The following is a 23,691-nucleotide window of genomic DNA, read 5'->3' on the forward strand; positions in this document are numbered from 1 at the left end:
CCCTGCCTAATATACGTCCACAAGAAGCAGGCAGAGAAGATGCATTGATGGATAAAGTGTTGGTATGGAGTTAATGAAAAAACTCTGTTATATCATTAACCTGGCTTTACTTGATTGCAAATATAGTTAATAATCTACATTGAACCATAAAAATATGGTTTGATGGTAAATTGACTTGATCATATATCGCTTTATCCCCACCACGCTTTACAATATCAGCCCATTCACACAAATGGAACATAGCTGCCATGCAAGGTACTCGTCAACCATTGGGGGCAACTTAGGCTTTAGTGTCTTGCCTAAGGACACTTCGACACGTAGACATATATAGCACTGAGATTGAACCCCCAACCACTCGATTAGAAGACGACCTCTCTGCCATGGCCATACTCAGCTTTGTATCTTCTAGTTCTTTTAGCTGATTATCAAATTGGTTACCAAATAAACTGAAGCAAACATAGAAAAAAAACATGGAAAAAAATTAAACGGAATTTGGAAAAAAATAAAACAGATTTTATAGGGACCTACTGTATGTTAAGCTTTCAGTGAGGGGTGTGTGAAATGACCGCCCTCTGTTTTGGTTACACTGATCAGCAGGAGCCTAAACTCAGTTATACATTCAATATCACAAGTGACATTTTAAAAACACAAAGTTATTTGGTGATCTTTTACATTTCTCTTTTCCTAAATCACCAATAAATGTCCTTGAATATCCTCTGTGTAGGGAAAAGACTCAAGAATTTGATCTGATCATAGAGATTATTTTTGTTACTGTATGGAATAGTGTGTCATTATTTTATTCATGCTTAAATATTAATTTTCAGAATTTATGTTTACATATTTATTTCTATTTTTACTTGTTCTACCTCACCTGTTTTTAATATTTGTAAAACATTTTTTACTTGGTGTCGTTCTACCTTATCTTTGTTATTTTCAATAAATGTTCTTTTTTTAAAAAATTGAAACTTGTACCATTTGTTATCATCATTGTGTTATTTTTATGAAGTAAATTGAGGGAGCAAAAGTAGTATCGGCTCCAAAAATCGGCTCAAGAAAATTGGCAGTCTGTATTTATATCAATTAGAAATAATAAAGGGCCCAAGATTGAGCCCTGAGGCACCTCAAGTAAGTTTCTGGAATTAGCAGAAAAATAATGATTGAGTGAAACGTATTGTTCCCTGTTAATTCTAGAATTTCATTGAGCAGACGCTTTTACCCAAAGCGAGCAGTTGGGGTAAAGGGACTTGTTGAACGTCCCGCAGTGATGACCCAGGTTGGATTCAAACCGAGCCTCGGATTACAAGGCTGCTTTCTTAACCATTATGCCACCAGTAACTTTTTAAACAGTTCAGGGTAGTATTCCACTTTCATTTGATCTATGAGGCCGACATGTCTTTCTCTGATAAGAATTTTCTCATCTCCAGCAGCACCAAACGGACCCTAAATTGCAGTAAATTATTTATCTTTAAGACAGATGTTGCAAAGAACCATTGGCCACGGTTACATGATGTTTTTTAATTCGGAATTAATTATTTCAAATTAAATCATTTGGATTTAAAGTGTTCTGCTTCTTGTTTACATGGTAATAGTAATTCCGATTTGAGGTTTACATAGAAAACAGGTTTATTCGGCTTTATTCAATTCCGCTTTAGGTCTGGGGGTTGGGAAGGCTCGGATTGGACAGGGATTTAATGATTCTGATTCCGATTCACAATTTTGATTCCTGTTCTAAACGATTCTCGATTCCAATTCTTTGGGTTGTGCAGGTCAACAGGTCACAGAATTCACAGAATAATTTTTTCATTAGAAAAGGCCTTTACACAGGCCATTTATATTAATTCACTTAGTTGATACAGTTTAATTTAGTTGCTGTACTGTAACTAGGGTATTCAATTACAAAGGTCCCCAACTGTAACTGTAAAACTGAAACTTGCTGAAATAACACAACAAACAAGTTGGCAGCAGTTTAAAAAACAAAGAGTTGCAGCCTAGGTAGATGTGAAACAAAATAAAACAAACTCAAACCCTGGAGCAGTCATGTGACAAATCAATCAACAGTTCTTGTTGAGAAATATTATTATTATTCTGGGTACAGTGGAAACAGAAACTATAAAAATTAGTTATATTTTGAACTTGTTTGTAATGTAGGGAAGAAATTATATACATAAATGTAATTGGAGTCTAAAGCCACAAAAATTGCACCACAAAAAAAAAAAAATTGCAGATGAATTTGTGCTCACTCATAAGCCAATATCTACCCTTGCCTCACATTCAGAAAAATCTGTAACTGCATCAACCCACTTCTGGCACTCACCAGGGTGCTAGACCCAAGCAGCCAGCGCCACCTCTGGAAGAACGGAAGTGCTTCTATTGTCGCTTGACAGGTCATGTCATTGCTGGCTGACTGTCATTGAAAGGAAAGCATCAAACAAACTCAGAGGGAAGAGAAGTTAGTTTGGTAGAAAAAAAAAAGTTAAATCGGCACCCAAACAATCACCAGCGTGTGGTGTTAAGCCAGACCTTTGTTTCTTTCAAAACGATTTGTGTCTCTCTTTGAAGAACCAGCAACTCAGAAACCAGTCATGATGTTAAGGGACTCAGGGGCGTCGGTGTCAAATTTAAGGGAAGACATTTTACCTGTATCCAATGACACCTATTGTAAGGCTAATGTAGTGCTTCGGGGAGTGGGGATGACTGATGTGTGTTCTGTACACCTATCATGTTCCCTGCTTAGCGGGTGCTTTAACGTGGGGAAGTGGCTGTAATTCCTGTCTTACCAGTACAAGGTGTTGATTTTCTGCTTGGCAATGATATTGCAGGGGGAAAAGTTTACCCTGCGCCACTGGTAGCAGACGATCCTGTCATTAGCGAGTCTAATGATCAACAAGATGATCTCTATCCTGCTTGTGCAGTCACAAGAGCTCAGGCAGAAAAATTTGGTGTAGGTCTGTCTGACACTTTTTTCCATTTCAGATGAGTCTCAAGCAGAGTGTCAGAACATGAGTGCCCCGATCAAGAGAGGTTCTTTGGTACCAGATGCAGTCATGTTATCAGCAATCAGCGGAAAAATTATTAAGGCCAAACAAATTGATCCTACCCGTAAGAAATGTTTATCCTTTGTTCTCAGTTTTCAGGAGGCTCAGAAAAGGGAAATGGCGTACTTTCTCGATGAGGGTTTGCTCGTGCTTTGGTGGAATAATGATGTCTCTGAGGATGGAGACTGACGTGCATTTCATGAGGTCGTAGTTCCTACAGCTTACCGTTCTCAGGTACTGTCTCTTACTCATGATCATGTCTGGCCAGGGCATATGGGCATTACAAAGACGTATAACAGAGTCCTTGGGCATGTCTTCTAGTCAGGGCTTAAGGCTGATGTTGTACGTTATTGTCAAGCTTGTCATGTCTGTCAAGTTGCAAGAAAGCCAAATAAAATAATTCCACCTGTCCCTCTATGCCCTATCCCAGTGGTTGATGAGCCTTTCCAGAAGGTAATTTTTGATTGCGTGGGGCAATTGCCAAGGTCAAAGATGGGGAATCCACATATGCTTACCATAATGTGTGTTTTTACTAGGTTTGCAGAGACTATCCCATTAAGTAAAATCACAGCCCCTGTAGTGTCCAAGGCTTTGCTAAAGTTATTTTCTGTGTTTGGTTTGCCCAAGACAGTCCAAACAGATCAAGGCACAAACTTTACATCCAGGGTTTTTGAACAGGTTTTGAAAATCCTAAGTATTAAACACATATCCTCAAGTCCGTATCATCCACAGAGCCAAGGGACACTAGAGTGGTTTCACCTGACCTTAAAGTCAATATTGCGTAAGCATTGTCAGGGTTCTGAGAAGGACTGGGATGAGAGCGTTCCATTTGTTATCTTCGCTGCACGTGAGGCAGTCCACAGGCTTTAGCCCCGCAGAAATTGTGTTTGAGCATGACATTAAAGGCCCATTGAAGATGTTCAAAGAGCATCTAGTTGTTCCAGGGAAAGATAAAAAGAACATCTGAGTACATATCAAAACTTAAAACCCGTCTTGAGAGTGCTCATCATTTAACTAAACATTTTCTCTTTACTTCCCAGGAGAAAATTAAGTATCGTTTTGATAAGAATGCAGTGGCTTGCTCATTTAAGCCAGGAAATAAAAGTTTTGGTTTTGTTGCCCGTCTCTGGCTCTACGTTGTCCAATAGGTTTATTGGACATTATGACTTAAGTGAGACAAATTACATCATTAAGACTACAGACCCTAGAAGGAAAGCACGAGTTTGTCATAGCAACATGTTAAAACTGTACCAGTTGGCGTCCTCAACAGCGGTAGTGTGTACTGTGAAGAACAGTGAAGAAGAAGATGGACTGAACATACCCAGTCTTGACCAGCAAGGTGCCCGCCTTCATAACAGTGAAATTCTAGCTAACCTTCCTCAGTATTGTCACGTCTATTGCCTTCTGAACGGGAAGACATAGCAAATTTGATTCACAATTTCCTTGGTCTTTTTTCTGATGTTCCATCACACACTATGGTCATAACCCATGACATTCTCCTTTCCAGACAGAAACCAATAAAGCAACATACTTATCGGGTTTAACCGTGAAACAAGACCTGATTGAGAAAGGAGATCAACTACCTGCTCCAAATGGATTTGCTGTGCCCAGCTTCCGTTCTTGGAGCTCTCCTTGTGTCTTAGACACAAAATCTGATGGGAGCCCAAAATTTTGCACATATTTCCGGAAGGTAAATGCTGTCACTATAACAGATGCACATCCAATCCCATTAATTGATGATTGCATTGATGAAATTGGGCCTGCAAAGTACATTACAATATTAGACATGTTGAAGGGCTACTGGCAGGTGCCTTTAACAGCCCGAGCCTCAGAAATTTCAGCTTTTGTAACCCCTGACAACTTTCTACAATATACTGTTATACCCTTTGGCTAACTGTTAATTCTACAATTTCATTGAGCATATGCTTTTATCCAAAGCGTTGTACAAAACAAGCAGTTGGGGTAAAATGACTTGTTCAACATCCCACAGTGATGACCCAGGTTGGATTCGAACCTGTGAGCCTCGGATTACAATCCCGTTTCCTCAACCGTCACGCCACTTAAGTAATTCTTTAACCAGTTCAGGGTATTATTCCAACGCCAATTGATCTATGAGGCCTATACACATCTTTCTCTGATAACTGAGAACTTTTTGTCTCCAGCAGCTTTAAATTCTATGAAATAGACCCTAAATTGCAGTAAATTATTTATCTTTAAGACAGATGTTGCAAAGTATCAGTGTGATTTTCTTTCAATTATCGTAGAATTATTACAGCGTGATAATACCGGTATCATAAACCATGTATCGTGAATCATGTCGTAAAGTACAATGTGTTGTCCACCCCACTTGACTGCTTACATTGGAAGTCTTTTGTATCCTGCATTCCTAAGGCAAACCCTTGTATTTGCATTTAACATACTTTGGATCGTTGTGCTACCAGGCCTTCTACCAGAGAGTGCTGTCTGCCGCCTCTGAATCACAGGCTAAAATCAACTGTTATGTGGCAGCAGTGCTTTGTCCAATCCTTGGCATTCCATCACTCCTTATTGGTGCTTTGACAGCATCTACAAGTATTTACATTTACCTCTTCTCTTTACATACAGTATGCATGCTATTCATACTTTCTTTAAATGACCTTGTTTATGTGTCTGTCAGATTGGAACCACACAACCTTCGGGTCACCCGGCCCGTATGAACGGGGTCAAGCTGGACTAATCTCACCAATACCCCTGCACCATATTTGTCCTTTCTGGGTCTCACTAATTGGCATCGGAGCTCTCGCTGCCGCTGTTAGTCATCTGTGGACTCAGCACTACTGTCAGCTGCATCACAGATTGGCCGAAATATCTTCAAGGGCCTCATTTTTAAAAAGTTAGAGGTCTCAGCTAGCAAAAAAAACTTTAAGATCTAAGAGTTTGAAAATGGGCATTTGACTTTATGTTTGAACTTCTAGTTATCAACTTAGAGAGTACTTGTAGTGACTTTTTATTGCAAGCTCTATTAAAAGATTTAACACAATCTGTTTAGAGCAGCTATGAGTTAATTAAACCTACCACTTCCTCAGACATGCTCGCAGCCATGTTATGTGTCCCAGTTGTATGAGGTGTTGTGACAAAATCTGTGAACCAACTACATAGTGGACTGATTAATTGTTCATGCCTCAAACTAGCCTGGGACACTCTGATGGACTGATCAATGGTTTGCGGCTCAACTAGTCTGAGAAACTTGGATGAACTGATCATTGGTTCACGGCTCAACTAGTCTATGCTAAATGCTATACGTAAGTTCACAGTGCATTAGTGAATTGATATCACGTGACCGTGATTCTCTAGCTTGAAGCGTGATAACACTACAGGCAGGGTGACAGCACTAGAGACGATAAAGAAACTTTCTTTATTATAGCTTTTAAAAGATGAGAGACCAACACCTGAGCTACCAGACCTTCAGAAAAGGTAAGGTCAGAAAATCATTCGTATTTTCTACAGTGAAAGGAAGGATGGGCTTTGTGGATGCTCATCGATGAAGCTGTTCTGAGTTGTTGTTGTTATTTTCTCCGTGTTTCTGTGTTTCCAACACAAACAACGGATGCGCTGTCGTGTCATGAGAAATATTTTGTTGGGAAAGTATGAAGGCTGTTTTGAATAATTGTTTATGTTTCTTTAATGGTGTTTTACGATGTTGATTTTGTTAGATGGCTAAATGCTTGTTCATGTAGATCTCGTTGGGTTTTTTCTTTATTATTATGAATTTTATATTTTGATAAGCACATTGAGATTACTATGTTGCAAATTGCTTTATACAAATAAAGTTGAATTAACACTTACCAGCAGAAACATATGAAATTGTCATTGGGGTTGACATTGGTGGTCTCGATTTGCAACGCCCTGCCTACCCAATCCTAGTGCTCACGGCATGTCACTGCTGTAGGTCCAGCTTCAGGACTATTGTTCATACATGGCAAGTATGATTTCCTTGGAAGGAAGGACTGAATCATAATCTGTGGCATAGAAAATCTATGTAGTGATAAGTGTTGTCATACAATGGTTTGCCATCCTAAATACATCTCAGTTTATATTTTAATGTTATAAGTCAGGGGTGAGTAATCAGGTTCATCCTAATAAAGTAGAATGAGTAACACACTGTATTTTATCTATTAATAATTATTAATTAATTAGTAATTAATTAATTACACATTATTAATAATGTGGTATAAACCAAATACATTGGAAGAAGTCCAGAGGTAGGGAGGAAATAAAACATTGTAGTGGTACATTTAAAACTGGTTAAAAATAAACTCAGTAGTATAAAAATAATCTACTTACTGATCATAGTTTTTATGGGCTCATTTGAAAAGCTGCTATTAAAATCATCAAAGAAACCGACCATGACCTTTCCAAGACAACACAAGTAATTTTCATTATGACCATTGCATTTCTGATTAAATTTTGATCTTATGTTGCTAACATGTTATTTAAATTATTTCATTATCTTTTTTATTTGAATCCTAAAACAATTCAAAAAGAAAAGCTAATAAGAACTAACTGTAAGAAGGTAAGGTAAGGATTGGATATGCAACAAGGTAGGAGTTGTACTCTGTGTGAAAGGTTAGTATATAAGGTTAATCATACACCTGACTTTGATCTTTGTGCCAGTAATGGTTAAATCAAAACCAGCGACAACTTCTTTGGTGGCTTTTAGATATGTCTTTTGCTCCATACTAGTAAATTCACTGGGCAGTGCAGGTACAAACAAACAGCCAGTGATATATATTTTTTTAGTTTTGTTTATAGTATATCAGTGTTGTGCATTCAGTTTCGTTTTTGTGCTTTTTTCCCAATGGGTCCTCTTCAAATAGGTGATGGAAATGGCAGCAAACTGGCTCAAGCTTCTGTCGATCGGAGTGTTCTATGCGATCATCCTCTGCACAGGCATCTGGGCAGCCAGAAGGACCAAAAGAGAGGAGAGAAGGAGCCCGGGCAGCCGCAGTGAGGTGGAAATAGTGGGAGGCAGAAACCTTAACATTTGGGTCAGCATATTAACAATAACAGGTAAAAGCACCAAAGGACCAGGGAAGGACTTTTTCTTTCTTTATTTCAAAGTGGAAGTACAGATAGATTCTAATTTGTTGTTTTTCTTGTGTTTGTCTTGATGTTCGGCAGCTACGTGGGTAGGAGGAGGATACATTTTAGGTGTGGCTGAGGCGATCTATAATCCGACATTGGGGCTGGTTTGGACCACAGCACCTATCGCTTATGTCTTAACTTTTATATTAGGTGAGCTCAAATTAAACATGTTGAGCTTTACAATGTGTGTAGTGATGCTTAAAAGTAAATCAATCAATGTCAATTCACTTCAAAACAATACTAACTATCGCTGCTACTGCAATCTGGTACAGATTCAAACTGCTTTTTATACATCAGCCTACTTATTCTTCACCAATCCATTGAAAGATAGTAGGTGTACAGTATATTCAGGCACTCTCTTTTTCAGAAGTGGGGCAAACTCATTTGTACATTGAAATAAACTTGGGAAGTTTTATGTTAAGCAAATCTAAACAGAGACTGAGAGCTCCCAAAAACCAGAAAATTACATTTTAGCTTTTTTCTCCTGTGATTTCATTTTTGACAAAGTTATTACAAAAAAATTCTGTTCCTGCCTTTTTGTTTGATTACATTACAATTATATAATATTTTACACTTGATGGTTGAAAGGATAACTATGTGGTGGTGGTTTGCACAACCTGTAACGTATATACGTCCTTGATGCATTTGCAGTTTAACTATGGTGCATTGTGCCAAAGACAAATTTCTCATCAGGGTCAAACAATTTCATCTTGTCCTATCCCAGCAAATGATTTAATTTATACTTGAGAGGATGTACTGCAGCGACAGTCTTTTTTAACTGTGTCTTGAAATTGTACGATATATCATTCAAAAGATTGTTTCTCATTTGTGTGCATTTAGGTGGGCTCTTTTTTGTCAAACCTATAAGGGCAAAGAACTACGTAACACTAATGGACCCATTTCAGGAAAAATATGGCAACACAATTGCAGCCATTCTCTTCATTCCAGCTATTTTGGGCGACATCTTGTGGATCGCATGCAGTCTTGGTGGTTTAGGTATGTGTGAGTTTATGTTAACCTCATTAGAATGTAAGCCAAACCGTGAAATTTTGCAGTTTCTCCTTTCCCTTCATGGCCCTTACCATGCTTCAAAGGTGGTTCTTTGGGTTTCATGGATCATTAAAAGGTACATTGGTTGATTTAAACAATTCAAAGCGATAAATTGCAAGTTTATATATATATTTTTAAAGTCCATGTACAGCAAATTAAGCAATTTTCTTCTAAACACATTAAATAGGTCATAAATGTATTTCCTTAAAACATGTAAAAAGCCATTCAACCATTTATAATTTGATTGTGGAGCCCACAAACCCCACATATTCGGACTCAGGGGAATAAAACGCATCTGGTAGTGCCACATTTTCCATGAAATGAGCACTTTTTTTGCACCGCGATTGTGTTTTGTCTCTAGTGGGTGCAGTTCTGACTCTACCCGGGAGAGATGCACATATTCGGAATCAGGCGGAGCAGACCTTTCCGCTTTCATTTGGACCGATCCGAGCATTTTTGGAAAACCAATGGGAGAAGCACTATCGACAATGGAGCCGCTTTCACATTGCTCTCTCCCATAGACACAGTACACGGAGGTGGAGCCCTTCCTGCACATGAAAGTGGTTCTAGCGCCTCTAACTGACACGCCCCCAGCGTTTCAGAGCAGAGAGAAGTGTTTGTTTTTCCAGGATTTTGAGACTTAATTTTATGTACTTGGCGATTTTTTTCATCTTTCAAATTTGTCTCAGGGGTCAATGACACATGTTTCTGTGGTGTGACAAACTCATAACACAAATTTATTTCTGCTTTATACGGACTTTAAATGGCTTAAAGTATTACTGTGTTCTTTTTTCCTTGGCTGGTAAAAATGCATATTCCATGTATTGGTGAGGATAGTGATAAATGGGATTTTATACCAAACACAGTGTTTCTGATTTTAGGTGGAACAGTTAGCGCGGTAATTGAAATCTCCTCTACATTGTCTATTGGAATCTCTGCATCTGTGGCCATTCTTTATACATCAATGGGAGGACTCTTCTCTGTGGCCTACACTGATGTCATCCAGCTTGGCTTCATGTTTGTTGGCTTGGTAGTGATTTTTTTTTTTTAAAGCAAACTTCACAACTTGATCATACAATATTTCCTCAGCAATTATTAGTTGATACAAAGCTCTATATTTCCAACTTCAGTACCATTCTACCTTAGTCTGCATTACAGAGTACATTAGTTTAATTAACAGCAGTAAAACACCATGTTTTTACATTTCTCTTTTTGTTTCAGGGGATCTGTGTTCCCTTCGTCCTCACAACTCCTCAAGCCGCTAACTTGACAGTTGCGGCAGTAACTAAACTGTACCAGGAACCGTGGATTGGAAAGATCACGACAGAGGACACAGCTCGCTGGATAGATGGAAGCCTACTGCTTGTAAAAATAACCAATAATGCCCTGTTGAAAATACAATTAGTGCCATAGTTATAATATCCGTTTGTTTTTGAAAGGGTGAATAACAGTTAAGCATAATAATGGCTTTCAGGTTAATTAGATTCTTAGTTAAACAGCGTAGATATTTGTGTAGACCTTTGGTTCTTAAACTGAAGGTGGGCTAAGGTTTAAAAAATGGCATGACAAAGTCAGATAAAAGATAGTTAAGAAATTAGATAAAACGTTAGAAACTTCAGGTATTCAGGCTTTCAAATGCAAAATAGAGGGCAAGTACAAATGCCTCCTTATCTAAAGAATGTAGTCTTTGAGGTTTTCATGTTAAAGAGAACAATTGGACAGAAAATGTACATTTCGGAATCTGAAGTTGTGGATAAGTGCTTGCTATGCCCTTCCTGATTAAACCAACAATCACTCTTCTCTCCATTCCCTTTAAGATTCTTGGGGGCCTTTGTTACCCGGCTTTCTACCAGAGAGTCCTGTCCACAGCCACTGATAAACAAGCTCAGCTTACGTGTTATGCTGGAGCAGCACTTTGTCCCATCCTTGCAATACCATCAATCATCATTGGAGCCGTAGCTGCATCAACCAGTATCCAATTCATTGTATCTCTCTATGGTTTCAGCTTGAATTTCAGTGAATTCTTTAACTTGTAGCTTTGGAAAAAAAGTGATGATTAATGCTAAAAGCAGAAGATGGGCTCGATCTGCAGTTGAAATTGAGTAGCAAAGAGAAATATCTGACACAAGGACAAACACAATCAACTTCTGCTAGTGATAGCTTGTATAGCCACAAACAATGCCACACACAGGTCATATCATGTAATCATTTATCATTCTTTGTGTCTTTTAGATTGGAACCAGACTTCCTTTGGTTCACCCAGCCCATATGAACAGGGTAAATCTGGCTTAATCCTGCCAATTGCCCTTCAGCATCTCTGCCCAGTCTATGTCTCAGTGATCTCTACCGGAGCACTCGCTGCTGCAGTGATGTCATCTGCTGACTCAGCACTACTTTCAGCTGCCTCAATGCTTGGCCGAAATATCTTCAAGAATATAATTTATAAAAAGGTGCAGAAAAAAAGCTTTGGTTTGATCTTTGAACAATGCAGGAGGACGATTTCAATATCTATTGGACGAGTCCTAAACTATTCACCATTTACAATTATATTCATGCCAGTAAAACAGAGAAAGTGGTTTAGAATCACACTTTGGATTTGTATACTTAAGTTGAAACTAACTTGATAGTCAAACTTTACATTGACCAGCCTGACCACTAATTCCTTGGTCTCTCTATTTCAGGCCTCAGAAAAAATGATCCTTGTGGTGATTAAGGTGTCAGTGATTGTGTGCGGCCTGATAGGAGCAGCGCTGGCTTTGTCTACAAACTCTATTTACCTGTTATGGATCTACGGTGCAGATGTCTTGTACTCAATGATGACTGCTCAGGTGATTTGCACGTTCTTCTTATCTCAGTGGATAAACAGGTACGGAGTGGTATCTGGCTTTCTGCTGGCCATGGTGCTCAGAACTCTAGTTGGAGAACCTGGCCTAGGTCTTCCTGACCTGTTGCCCCTGCCATGGGACAAGATACAGGACGATGGTCACAAATTCCGATTGTTCCCATTTAGGACTGCCATTATGCTCGTCACTATCATCACTGTTTTACTGACATCGAAAATAGCTGAGTGGATGTTAAAGAGAGGGCTTCAGAAAAGTGTTGATAAAATGAACACCAACATGGACTACATTGCCCCAGTTCAAAGAGATGAAGAGGAAGAAGAGAAACTGAACCAAACCCAAACTTAAAGAGAATCTGTTATTTAACAGTGACAAGTAAAAAAATTGTTTGACAACAACATGTTTTGATACTCACTGCTCATCAGCAATCTGTTTACTCAAAACAGTTACAATTTGAATGTGCTTTAAATGTCTGTACAGACCAAACAGGATATTCTTGTTGCATAGAATGATCAAACTTATGCTATTGTTAAAATACACTGCCAAAAAATAAAAACAATAGGGAACACTTAAACAAGACAATGTAACTCCAAAAAAATTGGAAATCAACGCGTCCAGTTAGGAAGCAACTCTGATTGTATATCAATTTCACCTGAACAGACAACAGGTGGCGATGAGAGGCAATTAGCAAGAAAAGTCTTTTAAAGGAATGGTCCCCAACCTGATCTTTGTCTGTCGCAGACCAACTTCTTACCTGCCTTTCCTTCAGCGGACGAGATAGACTTCCGTGCTGAAAATACGCTCCACAGCGGATTGTAATCATTTAGTCTAACCAAATGCAGTCAAGTGAAGGAGATTTGAGCACAAAAGCAAAAGTGGAGATTTTTCAAAATAGAATCACCATAACATACATAAAAATAAAATAAAATTATTTTTTGAAACTTTATTGTTTTTCTTTGTGGCCCGGTGCCTAATGGTACTGGTCGAAGGCCACCAACGGTGCTTGGGAACCACTACTATAAACGCACGGTTCTGCAAGTCGTAACAACAGATCATTTCTCTGTCCTTATAATTTCTGGCAAATTTTTGGTCACTTTTGCATGTGGCCAGTTCTCTCACCACCAGATGTAGAATGAGGCAGTGTCAAAAACACACAAATGCTGCTCATGGAGTGCAGTCCATCCAGGATGAAACGTCAATGCACACTGTGGCAAGGTTTTCTGTGTCCGTCAGCAAAGTGTCAAGCACATGAAGGAGATACCAGGAAACAGACCAGTAAACTAAAACGTGAAGGGGGCCACAGGAGGGAAATAACCCAGCAGCAGGACCGTTATCTGCTTCTTTGTGCAAAGACGAACAGCAGGAGGAGCACTGCCAGAGTCCTACAAAATGCCCTTCAGCAGGCCACTAATGTGCATGATTCTGCCTAAACTATCAGAAACAGACTCCATGAGAGTCATTAGAGGGCCCACTGTCCACAAGTGGAGCCTGTACTTGTGATTCTGAATCCAGACCTCCATTAAATAATTATTTCGATTTCGATTGATCATCTTTATACATTTTTTTCTGAAATTTTTTCTCATTTTTTTCACTATGTAAAGAATAAAGATTTTCAACAGGAATATTACATTCATTGTTCCCTTAATTTTTGAACGGTGTTGTTTACAAGCTTACTTTAAGTGTTTAGTTTGACTATGAGAATGGGACTGATTTTCAATGTCTGTAAAAAATAGAAAAAAGGGAGTTAAAAGGAAATAAATTGATTATTCTGTTTATTTACATGTGTTAAATAGAGGATAAACTACAAGCCCACATCCTCTCACCCTCTTATTTCAGCTTATATCTGTTTCATAGGTGTTTAAACTGGCGTATCTGTCTATGTGCTAATTTCTGTGCTTGATAATTGTTTTCATTTTATGACAAACAATACAATTTTTACTTTACTTAAAGAGTAACTAAACCCCTGCTTTCTGCTGACCTGCCACGAGCGGGGAAATTAAAAAAAAAATGCCTTGATTATAGGCGTTACTTCTGGAGCAGTAAGACACTCAGGAAGTGCTGGCTGTGACAGACATAGATATATATAACCACTAAATGATGCAAGCGGGATTCGCCAGCGTACCTCAGACAAATGACGTTCTGACATTCTGGCGCGCACTACGGTAGCTGTTGGAATGTGTGTGATCAGCTTAAACAAATATACCCTTAACTCGATTAAATATTGACGGGTTTTCAAATGGTTTGCCTTATTACAAACCTGATTATACGTAGATATGACATAGGATGCTTGCACATGTCGAAATTGAAACCTTTGCTTTTGAAAAATGACTAAATTGTGCAACATAGTTGTGTCCCGCCTATTTACTCAAGTTATCAAAGCTGAGACAACAATATTTTTTGTTGTTGCAACTGGATACCTGAATTTCTTCATCACGGGATCAATGAAGTATTTATCCATCTATCTATCAAAAAAAATGTCAGAATACATTCTCAACCTTGAAGTTTCATCTCTAAACAACTCCTAGTTCACAGAACAGGGATGTATAAAGGTAACATGATAAAGATGTTTATATCTAAAATAAATACATAGGCTATATTTCACTGTTATGTATATAGTTATAATTATACTAGAAGTTTCTAATGCAACATACATGGAACAATTAAATGTTTTACATATAAATAATTATTTCATATAAATGCCTTATGCGTGTAGCCATTGTTTTAGCTATCTGCTCAATATTTATGAAAGACTATGGTTAAAATTATGCATTGAGTATGCAGGAACATACATCTCCAACCATACCTGTCAAGTTTTGGATTTTATTTTTCGGTGCCCGCCGCGACCCGTTCCAACGAACTAACCAAGCTTCAGTATCTGTTGCATTTCAGCTGTCAAGTCTCCCGTTTTGGACTGGAAACAATCGTATTTTATGTGATGTACAAAAAAATCCAAAATACCACCTTGTCAACTATTTACAAACTACAATTGGTTGATCAGAATCAGATAGGCTTATCTTTGTTGGGAGTAAAATGCTCGTATTTTGTTTACGGGAGATACTTGACAGCTACTCTCTGACGTTTATAACAAATCAAACAGTTTGAAAAATTGGTTGAAAATTGAGCAAGTTAGGGTTATTTAAATTGTACAGGCACCATTGACATCAATGTAATGAGCGGGGCCAACTGTCTGAGGTAAGATGGTCGCCACGTTGCTACGTCCTTCCCCATTGTCTAACAGCGCTAAGACCGCTGCCTGCTCAACTACTACACACAACACACAGCTCACAAACATAAACACACAGCACACACAGCCCCACAGATGATATATTACTTACAAACAGTCTCTGCTCTACACACACAGCAGCGAGAAGTAAATGCACATTCGTGCACATCCAGAGACAGACGTGGATACACACACTATGTGTTTGTACATACACACATAGGTTGATGAACCCCCTGATTAGACCAGAATCTGCTCTTTATGGAAACACAGAGTAATATCACCGCTGTAGTGGGCTGCTTCACAAAGAACAATAGACTTCCTTATTAAAACTGTCAATCAATGCTCACTGAGGGCTGTGATTGGAGGAAATCCTCCTCCCTCCTCTCAGCTTTTATAGGAGGGGTGGGGCCAATAGTGAAAGTTCCAATCCAAATAATTCATCTCAGCCAATAGCAAAATTTGATTGTAATAGCTGGCGTTCAACCCTTAGAGGTAAGTAACTGACATTTTACAACTAAATACGCAAAATTAAAATACTTTTACTAAAATGTTAAAAGTTGGACTAGAATCAAACAACAACACTCCTTACTACCCAAATACATATGTATTCAGCAGAAAAAAAGTGGGTTTGAGGTTTAGCTACTCTTTAAGGTCCTTTGCCTGTCTCTACCTCTGCGAAATACATCCCACAGATTTTTTCTCTGCCTTATGCATCTTCAACATTTGGTACATTTATTAATGGATAAGGTAAAGTATAGCTGAATAACATTAACATTTCTTGGTCAATTACCAAACCAATCAAATATTATTCTACAGACTTACTGAACCATGGCACTGAATAGTGAGGAAGTGTAATTCAACTGAATGAAGTAAGAGCATCCTCAGCTCATTAGTGCCCTGTCTCTCCATAGGGGGAGAAAACACCTTGTATATTTACACAACTCGGCCTCTCGGTGAGTAATGCACGCTATGCTGCCTGGCTCAAAAAAGAGGCCCAAGTCCAATTAACTCAATTAAGCTACCAGAACTATCTGATTGTTTGCATAACCTATCATCATGTTGACACACTTGATCAGATCAAAACAGGGCATGTTTGAAAACACTTTTCAGCCAAAATCACACACAGACAAAAAACAACAACAACCTCCATTTCATAACAGCATGGTCATGCAGGAGGGGCGGGGGTGCTAAAGCTGGGAGGTTCACGTAAGTGAGTGTCAGGTGTCAGTTACATGTTTGGCAAAAATACAAAAGTACACCCACTCTCCCCAACTTACCCGGAGACAGGAATCTTACGTCTCCTCACTGTTGTGATTAACGGCTTTGGACATCCTAGACTCGTCTCCTCTCCAACGTTATCAAAAGACAACAAAGGTAACGAACTTAATTTCTTAATGAAAACTGCATTTTTAAAATTGTTTTATTTTCAATCAAGCAATGGATGGATATATATTTATAAATGTTGTTTAATGATAAGTTGAGAAGTTTGCTACAGTTTTTTTGAAGAATGGTGGCAGGGAAAACAAACCCCAGTTGCAATTATTCATGTAAAGACATCAAAACCCAAGTGCTTTATGAGACAAGCCAATGATGAATTTCAGCCTTGGGTCTTTTGTGAGAATGTTGAGCCATTCCGTAAGTTTACAATCTAAAAATACACTTGGGATTTAGGAAGTCTGTTCCTGGATAACAATCTGGGAGTGATGAATCCACAAAGGAAAAAATTTACAGCGTGCTAAAAGAATTACCTACCACTGAATAGCAATGTTTCCTCCAAGTATTCCCTATTGTTTTACTGTGTAAATGATACAACTCCCGAGTGTATACCACTCATTGTTGTTTCATATGTTATATTTCCTACTGAAGTAAACCTAGGAAGCTGTTTGAGTCTAAGATGTAATCTTGTATTTATTTATTCAACTTTTCCAATTTATGTTTCTTCTCCCAAGGACTGAAAAAATGGCAGCAAACTGGCTGGGATTAGTGGCTATAGGAGTTTTCTACATAATCATCCTTGTCACAGGCATCTGGGCATCCTGGAAGTCCAAACATGAAGAGAAAAAGAGTCCTGGCAGCCTCAGTGAAGTTACAATGGTTGGAGGAAGGAATCTTAACACTTGGGTCAGCATATTCACTATGACAGGTAAACGGACCAATTTCCAGACCTTCTGAATATACTTCTACAGGAATTCCCTCACATTCAGTAGAGAGACACGTCTGTAAGGATAATTTGTGACTCCAATTCTCCAATTGGTGATTGTCTACATATTATTAACCTCTCAATTAGGACTGGGCAAAAAAAATCGATTTAATTGATTTATCAAATTTGTAGATAAAAACGATTTTATTTTTCAAATTCGAGTTTAAAAATAATTGAAAAATTCAAATTTTTTCGAATTATTTTTACATTCTTTTAACCACCACAGGTTGTACCAACTTTTTCGCGTTCCTTCCTTGTGGGTTACCATAGCGCGATGTGAGCCAGCCCCCTCTTTGTTTACATTTGTTTACCCTTTGAGTAGGCTATATGTGTGCCAGAGGCATGTTTAATTTTTTATTCGCACTATGCTGAGATGCTAATGGAAGAGGTTATTATTTTTTTAATTGTAACGTTATATGTTATAAAATATGTAGTTATTTGTTTTCTTAATCAGTAAATGTAAGCTTTTTTATTTTGGGATTGTTCTATGTATTTCAACTCTTGAGGACAATCACAGCAATAAAGTTGCACTTTTGACAATATATCTGATGTCTGCAGTCATTTTTAAGTGCATTGAAAAAAAAATAGAAAATCGAATCGAAACTCGAATTATTCTTTAAATAATCAGAGATTTATTTTTAGGCAAAATTGCCCAGCCCTACTCTCAATTCATGGTGGATCACAGTAGTAACTAGGGGTGGGAACCTCTGGGTACCTCACAATATGATACAATACACGATACAAAGCTCATGATAACGATGATCTCACGATAAAACGATACTGCGATAATCGATATATTGGTCAGAAATCAAACTACAATAATCTAATCTGCAACATTTCTGTTCGTGTCAACATACCAATGTAAACGAATAAGTATCTCCAATAGTGCTGTCTGTAAACAAAAAATAGGGTATTTCTTACCAGTGACACCATTATAGTGCAATACTCCAGTAAACAAAATATTGGTTGCTTCAACAAACAGTGACAACATTTCTGTATAGACCTACCTGCACATTTTAGTGAAAAAGCAGAAAAGGTTTTGACAAAAAAAAAACACAAATGAAAAAAAATCGATAGCGCGAGCATATCGATAATCGATCGTGGGGAAAAATATTGCGATATATTGCCGTCACACTCCTAGTAGTAACACCCCAAAAGGTCAATAAAACTCTACAAATTATTCTTTTCAGCAGGTTTCACAAAATATGAAAAGGTATCTGTAGTTGTCCCCTATAGGAATGGTAATGTCATTCTTTGGGTCAAGAACAGTGGTGAGAGGGCTTCTAAATGAATCGTTAAACAATGAATAATAATAGTTTAATTTCCCTTTTGTAGAAAGAGAGTGCTACAGTGGCTGTGTCACTGCTGCCTGTTGCCCATAATCCATTACATCCTGATTAAGAACCAGATATACTTGTAACCGCTGTACCTGAACCAGGGTTAGCCATCTTGCCTCAATAAGAATTTAAATGTTTACCCATTAGTGTCAATCAGAATAGGATTGTCCTGATAAGTGTTAGGATCTCACTTTTTAACCAATAAGAGCTTAGGTTTGAAGCCCTTGAATGGAAGATAGGGAACCCAAGTTAAAGGTACTTAGGTATGCAAGTACTGGTAAAATAATATTTTTCTCATTTGTGTGTGCTTTTTGTAGCTACATGGGTGGGAGGAGGTTATATTTTGGGTAGTGCTGAGGTGATCTACAATCCGACAAAGGGGCTGCTGTGGGCTGTTGGACCCATTGCCTTTGCCTTAAACCTAATTTTGGGTGAGTCATGTTTAATGTATGTTTTTAATTTTGACTTAAATTTTGGGGCGTCAAGGTTGTTCCTCATTTCTGAGATTTCTTCCTGCTTTTTTTCGATAGTAATACAAAAAAAAAACAAAAAACTGCTACTTATTATAATTGAGTGTTGTGAAATAGGGTTACATACAGTTTTGTCCCCAAGGTGTATATTTGACAGGGCTCTGTCCTATATACCAGAGAAGATATGATGAACCTAAGACTGTATTGTGCTTTGTCTCATGAAATCTCAGAGAGTTTTCATTCTCTGAAAAATCATGGGCTCTATCTAATGTAACAACAAGACTTGTCCTTTTGACAAGCAAGGTAAAATCCTTGTTTTGGTCTTTCATAGACTGCACCTTGCTTTTGTATAATTTAATCTAATATCCTAATTACCGTAAAGTCTTGTCAAAGAGAATCTGAGCTCAACTCCTCTTCATCAGACTGTAAGAATGGTAGTTGTTTGCAAATTTTAGTATTACAAGTATTTTTGGGGAGGCTTACTGGTGCAGGCAAGCTTCTGCATTCCATTATTTCCAACTGCTTTTCATCTTCACCTCTACTTTCTCTCTCTCTTGTCATCAAACCTCCAGATGCCCTTAGGCTGACTTGCCAAATATGACAGCTGATCAGCTATTCCATGTGAGCTATTACAAATCTGAATCTTACTTATCTGTGTTATCTACCCCAGATCTTCCACTGACAAAATAGCACCAAGAAACTCGCCTTACCACACCTCATTTTATAATCAACACCCTGGCGGCGTGTGCATACCACAAAAAAAAACAGCCACTTGCATCCATGGTATATGGCTCTGATATGGTTTTGCTGCTGCTGTGACATTTCAACTTCACAAAAGAGGCAAAATGTTTCTCCATCTGACCAAAGGTGGAGTCGCCCTTGTCAAACCTATCCGTTCCAAGAAGTATGTAACCCTAATGGATCCATTTCAAGAGAAATATGGCAACACTGTGGGAGCTGTTCTCTTCATTCCAGTCATCATAGGAGATATACTGTGGATTGCATGTATTCTCAGCGCACTGGGTAAATCAGCGTAACACCTATTAGACAATTACCTTTAATCTGATGTAAACAATCTAAATATGTTATGTCACGGTTCTTTGGATTTCAGGTGGGACAGTAAGTGTAATCATGGATATCCCTTCCACGCTGTCCGTGGGAATCTCTGCAGCAGTGGCCATCATTTACACAGCAATAGGGGGACTTTACTCCGTGGCCTACACTGATGTCATCCAGCTGTGCTTCATGCTTGTTGGATTGGTAGAGATACCTTTGACAAAATATTTGAAAAATCATTAACTCTTTTTTATCCAAAATATTGTAAAGAGCTGTAATGAGTTTGAAAAATACATCTAGCTCACATCATTAATCTAACCCCTATCATCTCACAGGAACTGTTGTTTTGTGCCTAATGTTTCTGATTCAGTGTTTCATTCACACCTTATTTTTGTTTCAGTGGCTGTGTGTGCCTTTTGTCCTGGCATCCCCTCATGCTGCTAACCTGACAGTAGCTGCTGTGACTAAATTGTACCAGGACCCATGGATTGGAAAACTGGACCTGGAAAACTCAGGTCGCTGGATAGATGAATTACTGTTACTGGTAATAAACACATTTATGGATGCTTTACTGCTACCGTTGTAAATAAAAACAGTAGAAGGAAAAAACTTAAGAAATGAGAAGGCAAATAATTTATTGTGTTGGTTCCTTTTTAAGAGTATTGGAGGGATTTGCTACCAGTCTTTCTACCAGAGAGTCTTGTCCACAGCCACTGACGCACAAGCAAAGATCACCTGCTATGCCGGGGCAGTATTATGTCCAATCCTTGGCATCCCATCACTCATTGTGGGGGCAGTGGCAGCATCGACCAGTAACTACTACCTGCTTTTATAACTATTTTTGAGTGGCTTTGTGTGTCATTATTAACATGATTCATATCTTTTAGATTGGAATCAGACCTCCTTTGGTTCACCCAGCCCCTACGAACAGGGGAAAGCTGGGCAAATCCTACCAATTACTCTTCAGCATCTTTGCCCCTTCTACATCTCAATGATTGGTATTGGCGCACTCACTGCCTCTGTGATGTCATCTGCTGACTCTGTACTTTTGTCAGCTGCTTCACAGCTGGGCCGAAATATCTTCAAGAATCTCATTTACAAGCGGGTGAGTCGTGCGAGTGAATGAAGCAGTCAATGCAAACTCATAACACAACTCTTAACTAAATGTTTTCTTTATTTCAGGCTTCGGAAAAAAGTATTCTTGTGGTGGTTAAGGTGTCAGTTTTCCTGTGTGGACTGATAGGAGCAGGCCTTGCTATGACGTCGAACTCTGTTCATCTGTTCTGGATCATTAGTGCAGACGTCTTGTACTCAATGATGACTGCTCAGGTCTTATGCACATTCTTCTTGCCCCAGTATGTTAATCAGTATGGGGTCTGTTTTGGCTTTGTGTTTGCAATATTGGTCAGGGCCTTGGTTGGGGAGCCTCTCATAGGCCTCCCAGACATACTGCCCCTACCATTGGACAAGATTCAAGAAGACGGTCGCAGACACCGACTGCTACCCTTTCGCACTATAATCATGATCCTTACTGTTGGTACAATAGTTTTGGTATCGCAGGTGGCAGAGAGGCTGCCTAAGAAGAGGCCCTTGCAAATGGCAATTAATGCCGAAACAGATGGCATTGCATGCAACATGGAAATCATCGAAGATGATGTGAACGAAAAGGACAATCTGCAAAATAAAGCGATCGAGAAAGACTGAAATGTGTTTTGTAAGGACAGAAAAAAAAAAAAAAGCGATTACCTACAAGGGTATTCTCTTTTATCATGAGTTGACGTTTGCATGAGTTTGACTCCAAAATGTAGCAGTTTGTTGCACCCTTCCACATCAGTAAATATCAAGATCTATTCAAATGGGTCAAGAGGTTTTTTTTTTTAAAGTAAAGCAGTAAAATAAGTTATTTCATGTGTTACTTAAAATATGAGCATTTCAAAACATTCCAGCAAGCTGAGAACACTTTTCCAAACACTAAGTCACTTCTTTAAAGTTTATTTTCTCAAGTGAAAAGTGATACAGATAAAAACTACATCCAATAAATGTATTCTCTTCAAAGGAGAAAGAAGAAACCTTTGAGACAAACACCACCGTCTGCATTGTCAAAAAACAAGAACAGAACATTTGTGTAATAACTATTTGTAAGTACTTTTTTTTTTTTTTTATTAAAAAGAGATGTTGCAAGATGCAAAACCATTGTGACTTTTGTAATTACTGCTCTGTTCACCCTAAACAGCAATCTACACTTAATTAAGTCATTATTTCAGAAATACTTAGAAGTCTAGTCTAGAAAGGTTAGTTTGTTTTAACATGCAAGTTATCATCTCTGAATAATATCGTATTAACTGTCTTCACCTTGGTCGAATGGTTCAACAAAGAAAAAGGCATTGGGTCCATGTCTTTGAAGCTTGTTTAAATTAATATTCTGTGCCATTTGTCAAAAATTCAAGAAAAAACAACAACCCACTGACTTGTTTAAGATTATGGAGAACATAAAACATAGACAAAAACCTCATAAAACAGTCGGCTTATAGTATCTGTGACTAAAACATCTCTGTAATGTCTAATTGTAATTTAAGTAATGGATTGTGTAGAAAATTAAGTCAACTTTCTTCTGTTTAAAAAAAAAAAAAAAACATGGTTAGGGATGCAGCAAAACAAAGGTGAACCGAGCAAAATGTCAATATCTAATATCATTATGATGTGGTTTTCAATGTCTGTCACACTTTGTATTATATCGGCCTGATTTTGATCATTCATGTTCTAGGCAAGGCGCATTTATTTGTATAGCGCATTTCATAGACAAGGCAATTTAATGTGCTTTATATGATTAAAAAGTGCAACAGAAAACATTTCACAGTTTTAAAAACAAGAACATTAAAATCTGCAGTAAAAAAAATTTAATCAAGAATAAGATAAAAAATGTCCCTCTCAGTCATATGCACGGAGTACAGAAAAAGAGAGCCTTTTCTATCCACTGATATGCAGATGTTTGCTCAAGCCAACCACATAAGTAAGGTTTTCCAGCTCAATGTGGTATAAAAACACTGTATAAGGACATATTTTAGCCCTATCACATTTACTTGTAAAAAATGAAAACTGTGGTAAACAGACACAGTTTTCACGGTCAAGAAAAGAATAAGTGTTTAATAGATATTTGGAAGAAGCAGTGACATTGTGACATACATTCTCTAGTCACAGAGTTCTGAGACTAAACCAGAACTGTAAAATGATTTTTAATGTGTAAAATGTTTCACTAACTACTGAATGAGAGTTTGAATGGCAGGAATTGTGAAATAAAAATAAAAATGTACGAGTGGGGAACCTATTGGGGAACATTTTGGTTCTTGTTTAATGAG

At 38.1% G+C, this 23,691-nt stretch overlaps 2 protein-coding genes across 3 annotated transcripts; both read left to right on the top strand.

Moving 5' to 3' along the window:
- The first annotated feature begins 7,687 nt into the window (after positions 1-7,687).
- On the top strand, positions 7,688-13,581 carry LOC114466008 (high affinity choline transporter 1-like). The gene is made up of 9 exons (XM_028451425.1): positions 7,688-7,778; positions 7,892-8,084; positions 8,196-8,309; positions 9,000-9,155; positions 10,091-10,239; positions 10,431-10,574; positions 11,027-11,180; positions 11,442-11,659; positions 11,891-13,581. The coding sequence occupies exons 2-9, from the start codon at positions 7,895-7,897 to the stop codon at positions 12,395-12,397; spliced, it is 1,632 nt and encodes a 543-aa protein (XP_028307226.1). The 5' UTR covers positions 7,688-7,778; positions 7,892-7,894; the 3' UTR covers positions 12,398-13,581.
- A 2,950-nt stretch (positions 13,582-16,531) lies between these two features.
- On the top strand, positions 16,532-22,417 carry LOC114466007 (high affinity choline transporter 1-like). 2 transcript variants are annotated; one of them, XM_028451423.1, is made up of 9 exons: positions 16,532-16,646; positions 17,222-17,415; positions 19,127-19,240; positions 20,147-20,302; positions 20,391-20,539; positions 20,736-20,879; positions 20,994-21,147; positions 21,223-21,440; positions 21,518-22,417. In XM_028451423.1, exons 2-9 carry the CDS (start codon positions 17,232-17,234, stop codon positions 22,037-22,039), a joined length of 1,641 nt encoding a protein of 546 aa, XP_028307224.1. In that variant the 5' UTR covers positions 16,532-16,646; positions 17,222-17,231; the 3' UTR covers positions 22,040-22,417. The 2 variants fall into 2 exon arrangements, with proteins under 2 accessions (XP_028307224.1, XP_028307225.1); XM_028451424.1 differs by lacking the exon at positions 19,127-19,240.
- The last annotated feature ends 1,274 nt before the right edge of the window (positions 22,418-23,691 follow it).

The sequence above is a fragment of the Gouania willdenowi genome, chromosome 6 (assembly GCF_900634775.1).
Source record: "Gouania willdenowi chromosome 6, fGouWil2.1, whole genome shotgun sequence".
NCBI classification, from domain to species: Eukaryota; Metazoa; Chordata; class Actinopteri; order Blenniiformes; family Gobiesocidae; genus Gouania; species Gouania willdenowi.

What these genes read in the sequence shown, in the direction of transcription:
- LOC114466008 (XM_028451425.1), top strand. Translation starts at nt 7,895, where the DNA reads ATGGAAATGGCAGCAAACTGGCTCAAGCTTCTGTCGATCGGAGTGTTC. An exon ending in ATGCAGTCTTGGTGGTTTAG is followed by an intron (nt 9,156 to 10,090) that starts GTATGTGTGAGT and finishes TTCTGATTTTAG; the next exon opens with GTGGAACAGTTAGCGCGGTA. An exon ending in AGCCGTAGCTGCATCAACCA is followed by an intron (nt 11,181 to 11,441) that starts GTATCCAATTCA and finishes TGTGTCTTTTAG; the next exon opens with ATTGGAACCAGACTTCCTTT.
- LOC114466007 (XM_028451423.1), top strand. Translation starts at nt 17,232, where the DNA reads ATGGCAGCAAACTGGCTGGGATTAGTGGCTATAGGAGTTTTCTACATA. An exon ending in CAGCATATTCACTATGACAG is followed by an intron (nt 17,416 to 19,126) that starts GTAAACGGACCA and finishes TGCTTTTTGTAG; the next exon opens with CTACATGGGTGGGAGGAGGT. An exon ending in GGCAGTGGCAGCATCGACCA is followed by an intron (nt 21,148 to 21,222) that starts GTAACTACTACC and finishes CATATCTTTTAG; the next exon opens with ATTGGAATCAGACCTCCTTT.